The sequence below is a fragment of the Belonocnema kinseyi genome, chromosome 2, assembly GCF_010883055.1.
Source record: "Belonocnema kinseyi isolate 2016_QV_RU_SX_M_011 chromosome 2, B_treatae_v1, whole genome shotgun sequence".
NCBI classification, from domain to species: Eukaryota; Metazoa; Arthropoda; class Insecta; order Hymenoptera; family Cynipidae; genus Belonocnema; species Belonocnema kinseyi.
This window is the reverse complement of record NC_046658.1, coordinates 73,072,017-73,083,585: the sequence shown is the minus strand read 5'-3', so window position 1 is coordinate 73,083,585 and position 11,569 is coordinate 73,072,017. Positions and strand designations below refer to the sequence as shown.

At 31.9% G+C, this 11,569-nt stretch overlaps 2 protein-coding genes across 2 annotated transcripts in view; one reads left to right on the top strand and one right to left on the bottom strand.

Annotated features, from left to right (window-relative positions):
- LOC117166834 (flotillin-2) overlaps nucleotides 1-11,569 on the bottom strand; it is a 342,246-nt gene that overhangs the window by 326,746 nt on the left and 3,931 nt on the right. The gene's annotated exons all lie outside the window — the stretch shown is intronic.
- On the top strand, nucleotides 3,316-10,439 carry LOC117166832 (glucose dehydrogenase [FAD, quinone]-like). Its single transcript, XM_033351167.1, has 4 exons — nucleotides 3,316-3,385; nucleotides 5,460-5,998; nucleotides 8,647-9,196; nucleotides 9,302-10,439. Exons 2-4 carry the CDS (start codon nucleotides 5,464-5,466, stop codon nucleotides 10,038-10,040), a joined length of 1,824 nt encoding a protein of 607 aa, XP_033207058.1. The 5' UTR covers nucleotides 3,316-3,385; nucleotides 5,460-5,463; the 3' UTR covers nucleotides 10,041-10,439.

Here is an 11,569-nt window from a genome sequence, read left to right as displayed (position 1 = left end):
GGATTTCCACAGGCGAACCAGCTCCAAAGAAGGCAAAGACCGTAAAGTCAGCTGGTAAGGTTATGGCTACAGTTTTTTGGGATGCACGTGGAATTCTACTTACTGACTACTTGGAAAAGGGTAAGACAATCACTGGTGAATATTATGCATCATTATTAGAGCAGATGAAAGAAGAAATTTAAAAAAACGACCACATTTGGCGAGAAAAAAAATTCTCTTTCATCACGACAACGCCCGAGTTCACACATGCTTCGTTTCAATGGCTAAAATTGAAGAACTAAAATTCGAATTGGTCGAATACCCACTGTATTCACCAGATTTAGCCCCCAGTGACTTTTTCTTATTTACAAACTTGAAAAAATAGCTCGGTGCACAGAGATTTCCAGACAACGAAGACGTCATTGCCTCTGTAAGTGCTTATTTTGAGGAACTTCCGAAAACGCACTTTTCTGAAGGATTAAAAAAACTTGAAAAGCGATTGACCAAGTGTATAGAGCTCCAAGGAGATGATGTTAAAAATAAAAAAAAAAATTACCCGAAAAAAATTGTTTTTATACTTCATTCTAAGGACTTATTGAACTACCCTCGTATCCACACCGCATCATAGGGTAAGTGAATCAGTATCCGGACACGTATCAGTGGTTAGAACAGACTCGCATATTGTATAGTAAGAATAATGTACTAAACTATAATTATGAAAAGTAGATGTTAGCATTCGGCATACTTTCTACTGATACATAAGCAAAAGAATTATGTTAATTTTTATTAATTTTACGATATTGAAAATGTTTAGAAAGCTGATAAACTTTTATCGTCATTTTGGGGTTGTGTGCTGCTTCCTGTTTTGTAGACTTGATATTATAAAAATGTAAACCTTCACAGAAAAAATTAACTTCACAGGATAAACTTTACACAAATATGGGTTAAACTTTCTTTTGTTCTTCCATGACAAACACATGTTTTTTGATAGACGCGAAGTTGGCTAAACAAAACTTTATGGCTCTAAAAAAATTTCCTGCAACAAATGTTATTCTTAGTTTTTTCTTTGTTGTCTTAAAATCGTAACCTTTCTGACCTAAATTTATACACTGAGAGACCTTTTGTTAGAATTAATGAAATAAATGAATTAGGCTTTAGTATAATATCGTTCCAAAATAGGGAAAACCGAGGTTTTATTATATTTATTCGTAATTCAGTACCGAAGTTTAAAATTATCATACGAGTATTTAAAACACGAAGACGACGAAGTAGTATTCTAAATACGAAATATTATGAATCTCCATTTCAAGAATTAACACAATCAAAAAATGATATTCTTTTTAGTGAGTTTTCGAAAAATAATTTGAATGAAAAGAATAGTGAATATCTTAATGTCGAAAAAAGTATTTTCGTAATTGATATTGTCAATATGAAGTTGACCAAAATCTGAGACGCATAGTAAACTATGAGATCATTATTCTTAATTTTTCATATAGTTTCGTTTGAGAATGCTCATCGATTATTTCCGCCATTTTCCGAGCGGGCCAAAAGGTTATGATTCAGAATATCTCAAATAAAAGTTAACTCTTTCTATTTCAAATTCATTCATTTAATATTATATTTACAACATTAGGAATTCCTTATCACGAAATTTATACACTAAGGTAATAAGATTTAATTTAATGAGTACAATTTATAAAATATTACATCTAAATACACTCAAGTTTATTATACTGGGGTACTGAGATATCAAATTAGAGAATGTTATTCATATAAAGAATTTTATCAGTTCCGTTAAAAAATGTATTTTATAAAAAATCAATTTAATCATTGAAAATCATAATGCCCTGAGGTATCAAGCAAAGCCGCTTAGCCGAGATTTTTACCAAATATTCCATAATATAAGTTCGCCGTGGGGTGTAGTTTGTAGGGAATGCGTTAGTGCTTTAGGTAAGTTAGGTTCGCATCTCGCCTCAGCCGCTCCGATTTTTCATAGCGATTAAGCATGCGATTATGTATGTAGTGAATAAATTAAGTATATAATAATAAAAATAATCACTGTACGCGCGTTTATGTATTAAGTTATATTTAATTTGTATATTTAGTTCCTCCTTCTGAAGGCTAAATCTTTCGTTGGAGTGAGTTATTTTTCATATAGTCGTTTAAGATTCTCATATGCTTTGTATGGCAACTTCAAACGATGTTTTCGCTCTTTTCAAATAAATGTATGATTATCGTTTTAACTTCAATTGTTAACTTTGATATAGTGAATTTTAAATTCTCGCAAGTTTTATAAGAGTTAATGCAACATCCTTTCGACTTTTTCAAACAAAAATGTTAGTTTTTACGGCTGAAAACCGCTATATTAATTTTTGATACGCAAACCCTGTTTTCCCTGTTTTGAAATGATATTATATTAAATTCTCATACATTTTTATCATTTATTCTAACAAAAAGTCTCTCAGTGTAGATATATGAATTTGACTTTTATCCCATTTTTTTGTTAAACTTCGATAGATGGAAAAAAATAAACTGAACATTTGATTACGATTTGAAATATAATTATTTCTGATAAACTTAAATAATGTAGAAAGGTTAAGTTTTTAGAGTGAAAGTATAATCCTGCCTTGAAAGTGTAACCCCTCTAACCTAATAAATACAATTTTATTTCCTGTCCAATTTTTTCCCTATTTTTTCAAAAATTTCAATTAATTTAAAACGCATTCTTGATCAAACATTTTCACTTTTGTTATTTCAAAGAAGTATATCGTTGAGCCTATTTTCTTTAAATAGAAATTTGGGATACATAAAAATATTGTCTGACTATTACAAATGACAACACACCCTTTTTTTAAATGGGATTTTCGTAAAAATAAATAGCATAAATAACTTCATAAATAAATGGAGAGTACGAAAATGTGAATCCATGTTAGAAAAAATATTAAAATAAGCGCCTACTATTATTTAAATGTGAGGATAACGCTATTTGCCCCACTGCCGGTATGTTTATCTTATCGCAGATGAATGATTATTGAATTTCTCTTAAAAAATATCACGTGCTCCACATTTTGGACGAAGCACTCTTGCAATCTGAAAAAGAGCTTTAATCCTGAGTTAATAAAACATAATCTATAATCGACTATCTAAACAAGCGAATGAAAGAAATCAAATTGTGTATTAAAGAAAACAAATCGGAAATTACCTGTGGAAAGGTCCAGTTGAACTTTTAGGAGTGAGGTATGAAAATTTAGAAAACAGAGGGTAGGGGTGAGAGATGACGGGCCTGTAGGACTCGGGTCTTAGAGTTTAGTAGATATTACGTGAGCAGCTCGAGAAAGTGCATTTCTTCAGTGGATCTCGGACCGGAGAGCTGCCCATTACGTTTTGTCGTGTTCTCCGGAAACCCGTAAGTATTAAACATAACACTGAAGAACTGCGTATAGTCGGCAGACTTTCCAGAAATTCAGGAAGATCGAGATCAGTTGAGACTTGTTTGTCCAAAAACGATTACCGCGCTTTATAAAAATACTTGAAAATATTGGGACCATAGGGGGATTTATTTAAGGCTTAGGGAGACGTAGTCTCGAATGTCAAGGCCAGATTAGGAGTGCAAATAGGAACGAAAGCGCCAAAAATTTCCCATTGTTCCACATAAATATAATCGACCTAGCTCTGTTTAAATTATTCTGTTTTGTACATAAATTCTATTTATGTAACTAACTAACGCGAACAAGCTAATACGTAACATGTCGTTCATCTAGTGTGTCTTATCGTGAAATTACGAAACACATGCAACTATTAAGCAAAAAGATTGTCGAAGTGAAGAATTAAGTGTTGTTTACAATCGAGCTTATGAAAGCTGGAATGTGTATTTTTAATTTCTTGAAAATTAAAAGCAATATCTTTGATAGGAAGTTCCCATAATTCTATGTTTACGACAATTATGTGATCTAAATTCAAAATCCTTCATATTTTAATCCTTTCAAATTGGAAATATTCACGAAAAAATTGAGCATTTCATTTTCGAATACTTAAAGGTTTTAACGTTTCCATACTGAAAATGTGTCAAACGAAAAGATAATTAACGAACCCTCCTTTATCTTCTCAAAGAACAGGGTTGATTTTTTTAATTCCAAAAAATAAAATATACATTTTTTCGTGCGATTACGGTTAAATTATATCTCCGCACACATACAATTTTATTAATTCATTTTCATAAAAAAGGATTAGTCGCGAAATGAAAAGTGCCATTTATCTATTGAGGATGTTCAAGACCGGAAACGAAGTAAAATAATTACGACAACTTCTGCAAAGATGTGTCATTTGTATAATTTACTTTTACACTTTGAGAAGAAATGAGGAGAACCCACAGTAAAACGCTTTGTCAAAATAAAAACTGAATGTTGCCTTTTAAATTAATAATAAACATTAAAAATTTTTAAATGAAACAATTAAATAAAATAATACTATTATACATCTACGAATGCATTAGTTGATATTCTTACATAGTGCAGGTGAACAAAATTATTAAAGTACTCTATTTTTTTGTTAAAAATATAAAAAGACGTCCAGTCGTTTAAAAAGCATATTCGCTAAAGATCCAAAATAACAATATATGGACAATATTATACTTTTAGGAATACATTAATTGATATTCCTAAATATTCCCATTTAACAAAATTATTTTATTGACATACAAAGCCTTAAAAAAACAATGTTACCTATTTATTTAATCTATTTTCGGTAGTAAGTTTATTATATCGACTGTCGACAGAATGACTTAAATTTCTTGAGTTCGGTTGTTTTAGTTTGATATCCTTCTTTTTAATTTAAAGTCATACCTGTTTTAAAAATTGTTGCGTGTTTCGACGCTTCTTTAACTCAGTAGATAAATCGATTCACCTAAATTTTTGTCGGACTTTTCAAGTCTCAACAGAAGTTAAACTTCAAAATCTTTTATATACAGAGTTTTTAATACCTGAGAACACACAAAAATTAAAAAAAAAGCGATTTTAGTGTTGGTTAAGAGTTCTGTCATTTTGGTTTAGTATTATATCAATATCCTATACATATTAGATTAGACAACTAACGATAAAAGTCTACGACCTAGTACCAGTTTAGATCCCTGACTATGCATGTTTCGTTAAATTAGGGTCAACAGGAGAGGAAAGCTTTGTTAAAACCGTGAGAAACCCTAAGGGGAAACGAAGGTTGATATTAGGGAAACTAAGGGTGCTGGAAAACCTAATAACAAATATAATGAAATGAATAATGGGGTTTTATACTCTCCGTGAGTAAAATATGTCTTAAATAATTCATTACGAAAAAAGCTTCCCTCTATAAGAAGAATAAATCATTATTTTCCATACGGTAGAACTAGAATGTCTAATGCCAAACAAAATTTTATTCTGCAATCGCACATTCATTCAAAACTTCTTTCTGGACCCAAGAGTCTAAATATACCATGTGCTTAATTTCAGTGAGATGCTTTCTCCATTTTCACTCTTACTTTCAATGTTGGTCGTTGGGTCATCTGTAAATGGACAGAGTGTTTTTGACTTGATCGGCAGCTCTAGTCAAATAACGAAGAAGATAGTCTCTAATATCAGTACAACACTTTACAAGTATGACTTCATCGTAGTCGGGGCTGGATCTGGCGGGTCTGCAATTGCCAACAGACTCTCCGAAAATAAAAGATGGAGAGTGCTCTTATTAGAAGCAGGAAATCCCGAGGGTCTACTCAATCAAATCCCGATTTTGGTTAGCTATTTCCAGCTGACGGACTACAATTGGGGTTACAAAGTGGAACCCCAGAAAAACGCTTGTTTGGGCATGAACAATAGACAATGTCCATGGCCGCGAGGAAAGTCTCTTGGTGGTACAAGCACCCTGAATTACATGATCCACACTAGAGGAAACAAAATTGACTACAATTTGTGGGCTCAGATGGGAAACGAAGGCTGGTCTTACGAAGAACTATTGCCTTATTTCAAAAAGAGCGAAAAGTTTAAAGTGCCAGGTAAGTTGATCTGAATCAAATATTCCTTTTCCTCTGAAATCAAAAGAATTTTTAGAAAAATGAAGCAAGCGCTATAGTTAGAGGTCTTTGATCATTTCTCGGAACGGCATTAACTGAACCATTACTTTCCTTCACAGCGCAAAGTTACATCTTGCACAGCATTTATTACTTACAGTTGCCCCTATTTACTTATAATAATTACAGGGTTTACTATTCCTACGGAATTTAAAAGGAAATTGTCTTCCAGAAGTCGAATCTGAATTTACACCTGTTACCTTTCACTCTCATCGAAATATTCGCGATTAAATATTTCGCTGACCTATACCTATTAGTATAAATTTTAGTGCAATCAAACTTTCTTGAATAAAAATTAATTCTCACGTTTGTATTAATGAGATTTATTCAGCTAGAAATTTCGAATATTACGCGGAGAAAAATAGATATTGAAAAGCAGATATTAGAAACTTTGATATTTAACCATAATATATAGATATTACGGCATACTATCTAATATCGTCTATTCAACATACACAATATTAAAGGGCAATATGGCGACAAAAGATTTTGTCTGTAACTTGAGCTTTCATCGTGTGTATTGTGGTTTTTCGGATATCTATTGCATTATAAATTTTGGTGGAAAATGGATTAAATGTTTTTGGATATGTTGCAATTTTCTCAAGAAAATGAGGACTCAGCTACAGGCATCTTTCATATTAGCCTTGAACAGTGTGTTATCTGTTTAACACAAAAATCGCATAATTATGCAAAAAGGCGAATGCTCGAGGATTCGCATTTTCAAAACAGAGGACTACGATATTAACATTCTTTCATTCTTTTGCATTTTATAGAAAATGTCATGCTTTACAGGAAATTTTTGCACAATTAAAAAATATTTCTTGAATATCTTTGATTCTGCCCTTTAATATCTTGGATATTGTCAGTTAAAATCTTCTTTTTAATATCTGCGGATCCCCTACTTCAGTATCTAGATTTCTGTCTCATAGTTAAATCGCTAAGATATTACCTATTAATATCTAGATAGCCTGTGCTAACATCTATTTTTCTCCGTGTACGTATGTCATGAGGATAAAGAATGAATATTTTTAAATACAAGGGGTTATTTCTGCGTACTCCATCAGTTGTACGACCACACGAATGGCCACGTCCGTTTAATTAACAGAAAACTATCAACGATCGAAGCCCTTTTAAATATAGAAATTAATGATTAGCTTAGACTATTTTTTCAGACGCTTAATTTTTTACATTCTCATCTACAATGAGAAGGTATTAGTTTTATACAAAAAATCACTTTCGCGGATTTAATCAAATGTCGACGTTTTGAGGCCCCTTGAGTTAGAAAAACAAGTTTTTGACGTCAGTGTCTGCCCGCGCCGCACAGTGATAAATATGGGAAACAATTCGAGCCACGCGAGGATTTTAATCGAATGATAATTTTTTTTTAATTCTTCTCTAAAAATGGTATATTTAATATTTCCAGTGACAGAATTTTTATAACTACCCATATACTTTTCTTAATGAACCATGAAACGACTTGCCTCAACATCAGTGGAAATTGTTCGAAAATCACCCAGGACTCAAAAAATATTTTCGAGAGTCTACATAAAGATGACTAGGTGTACTATATGTTTTTTGTGTCGCTGAATACGAATCGATCCTCAGAATGACTCCAGCATGTCAGGATTTTGATTAAATTAAAAAAAAAAGAACAAAAAGAAATAAAAGTATATGGATAGTTATAAAAATTCTCTCACTGGAAATATTAAATATAACATTTTTAGAGAAGAATTTTAAAAAAAATTTTATCATTCGATTGAAATCCTCGCATGGCTCGCATTGTTTCCCATATTTATCACTGTGCGTCGTCGTCATTGTTTGTATACCGGATAACTTTCGAAAGAATAGTCGGATTGGATTGTGCTTTGGCACACAGTTAGATGGACCAAAAAGAAAGATCGACTTCGCTAACTAGCCATTTTTGATAAAAATTAAAAAATTTAGAACTTTAAAAAAAATGTTGAGTCCACTTTTTTCCGATGTTTAAAATTCTATCGACAGCCATTTATAGTACACAAAAATATAAAAAATTTATCCCAATGACTTTTATTGATCAAATAAAAAATGACCAAAGTTAGAGAATTTTTAAAATCCAAAAAACCAAACGAAAAGGGACATTTGAAGCCAAAAAAAAGCGCGATATGGGAAAAAATCAAGAGGAGAAAAACTTTACTTTTTCAAAGCCCTACATGATTATTTTATTAACTTTTTAAATTTAGTTTTAAAAAAATCGAAATTTGAAATTTTGATCACACAAAAAATAATAAATTATTACATTCTCATCTATAATGAGAAGGTATTAGTTTTATGCAAAAAATCAATTTCGCGGATTTCATCAAATGTCGACGCTTTGAGGCCCCCTGAGTCAGAAAAACAAGTTTTTACGTCGGTGTATGTCTGTCGGTCCGGCGTCGTTGTCTGTATACCGTATAACTTTCGAAAGACGAGTCGGATTTAATTGTGCTTTCACACACAGTTTGAGGGACGAAAAAGAAAGATCGAGTTCGTTAACCAGCCATTTATATTTATGCTTATGCTGATGATTATATCATAAAATACACCTATGTTTTTAGGAATTATAAATTCAAGCTATCATGGAACTGATGGCTATCTGTGCGTGGAACATGTTCCCTACCACTCACAATTAGCCACTGCTTATCTAAAAGCTGGCAAAGAATTAGGATACAAAGTAAATGACCCCAATGGAGAAGATCAAATCGGATTTTCATATATTCAAGTGAACATGAACCACGGTGCTAGATGCAGCGCAGCAACTGCTTATCTAAATATGGAAAGACCAAATTTGGAGATTATGACAGGTGCTAGAGTTACAAAAGTTTTAATCAACAAAGATAAACAAGCTTATGGAGTAGAATTCATCAAAGATTCAAAAAGGCAACGAGTTCAGTGCTCGAAAGAAGTCATTTTGTCAGCTGGTACTATAGACTCCGCTAAACTATTAATGCTCTCAGGGGTGGGCCCTAAGGAACATTTGGAAGAATTAGGAATTCCGGTAATTCAAGATTCAAAAGTTGGATATAATTTATACGAGCACGTTGGTTTCTTGGGACTCACTATCATGATAAACCAGACTGTTACACTCCTCCAAAGCAGAATATCCAGGTATATTTTTAAAAATTGCTTTAATGAGCTTACTTTCAATAAGAATTGTTTGCTCCTAAATACATTTTATAATCACAATTATTGTACCTATTATTTCCGATACAGACCACCGAACTTGTTAAAATACGTTCTGGAAAGAAATGGCCCACTTTCAATCCCAGGAGGCGCTGAAGCTCTCGCTTTTATTAGAACGAAATACGCTCCTGATTCAAGACCAGACGTAGAACTCTTATTCGCGTCTGGATCTTTGCACTCGGATGGAGGACTCTTTTTGAAAAGAGGTCTTGGAATTTCGGATGAACTTTATAACACCGTCTACAAACCAATCGAAAATAAAGACGCAGTTTCGATCTGGCCAATTGTCCAAAATCCCAGAAGTGTTGGTCGAGTGAAACTTAAATCCAAAAATCCTTTCCATGCACCTATTCTCGAAACCAATTTTTTTACTCATCCAGCAGATGTGGAGATCATCCTTGAGGGTTTGAAGCAAGCGATAAATATTACAAAAACGCAATCCTTCCAGGCCTACGGAGCTAAACTACATGATATCAAAATTCCAGGATGTGTAAATTTTGAGTTTGCTAGTGATGATTATTGGCGTTGTGCGATTAAACATCTGCCTTCCATGATGAACCATGAATTAGGGACGGTAAAAATGGGTCCGAAAAGTGATCCAAATGCGGTAGTTGATCCGAAACTTAGGGTCTATGGTCTCGAGAAACTAAGGGTGATTGATGCTTCTGTTATGCCTGCCATGACCACCGGGCACATAAATGCAGGCATCTTCATGGTCGCTGAGAAAGGCGCCGACTTGATCAAACAAACGTGGAAGGATAAATTGTAAAATGAAAGCTAAATTAATTTTTGAAGGAAATCTGTCCAAAAAGTTATAACTACTTGAAGTAGATTACCTAGAATTTCAAGCAAATTATGTTAGTGATAATCATCAAGATAAGTAGTAGCGTTCAACAGTATGCATATTTTATCTTTAAAAGGAAATAATGTTTTACATTTGCAAATGCTAAATATATTCCTGAAACAGTTTAATTCGTAGAAAATATATTTTTTAAGCTCAATCAATTATTAAGTTGTTTGTAAATATAATTGCTTTTTAATTTTTTTTTAAGTTTGGAATTGTTATTCTGTCAAGTATACAATATATGAAAAATATGAAAATATTAGCTTCTGGATTATTTTTCTGAGTAATAAATAATAAATTCAATTAAATTATAATGTTGATACAAAAGCAGAGATTGGTATAGTGCTTAAGTGAATTACAGTTATTTAAAGTGTGATTTATTTATTTTTTTAAACATTGTACATAATTATTGTAAATACTCAACACTTTATAATAAAACATTAAGAAAAACTGCGTTTATTACGTATACAATCATTAAGATTTCCAATATTTATTTTCCACAATATTTGATTATTTTTATGTTTTTATAGTATTATTTTTGTTTTATTTTGTAAAATAATTTTTATCTTCAAATCAGTATTAGATTTTGTGTTGGAATTACACTTAGAGAAAAAGAGTTTTTTATAAGAATTCAAAATAACTATTTCAGAATACACTTGCTTTTATATTTTGTAAAGGTCATATGGGTACGCAATTGGGACATCCTTTTTGCATGCAAAGTGCTCGCAATAACTTGGTCAATTCTAGAATGAAAGATATAATAAAAGGTAATAGAACTCTATATATAGTTTACATGCATAGTATAGCTTCATTTTGCACAAAGTTTCGAAACGTACATGCAGTGGCGTTTGAAGAGAAAATGATTTTGTAAGGGGAAAAACGAAATCTTTGAATATTTAGAACTCGCGAATCACATTTAAAAATTTCCCATTTAGTATTTAAATAGAAAGAAAGAGTAAAACCTTGAAAATGAGATAACTTCCTCAAATATGCATAACTGGAATCTAACTATTTGTGAATGCGGAGAAGCACCTTTTTACACACTGTAAATAGTGATTATGTGCAAAATTAAAAAAAGAATGCAAAATGATGGCTATCAGAATATTCGAAAAAATCAGTATTTTAAGAAATTGTGATTGCCGCCATTTTTAATTTTTTAAACTTCAATTTTGCAAATTATCACATTTTTCAGTGTATGAAAAGCTGCTTCTCCCCCTATAAAAATCATTTTATTTCGTTTACGAAAGTTCTCTCATTTTAATGGTTCTACTCAGTTCTCTGAATTTAAAGAGATGAGAATTACAGAGATCACAGTGCATCAAGAGCTCAAAAAGGGGAAATGGGGTAATGTTTTCAAAATAAAGGGAGGAAATAAGGGACATATCAAACATTTATGTTTGCATGTTAAGTACAAAAAAAAACAATATTTTATAAGAAATTAAACTTTTTTTTTA

Coding starts and splice junctions, on each gene's coding strand:
- LOC117166832 (XM_033351167.1), top strand. CDS start 5,464: ATGCTTTCTCCATTTTCACTCTTACTTTCAATGTTGGTCGTTGGGTCA. Junction 5,999..8,646: donor CGAAAAGTTTAAAGTGCCAG/GTAAGTTGATCT, acceptor CTATGTTTTTAG/GAATTATAAATTCAAGCTAT. Junction 9,197..9,301: donor CTCCAAAGCAGAATATCCAG/GTATATTTTTAA, acceptor TTTCCGATACAG/ACCACCGAACTTGTTAAAAT.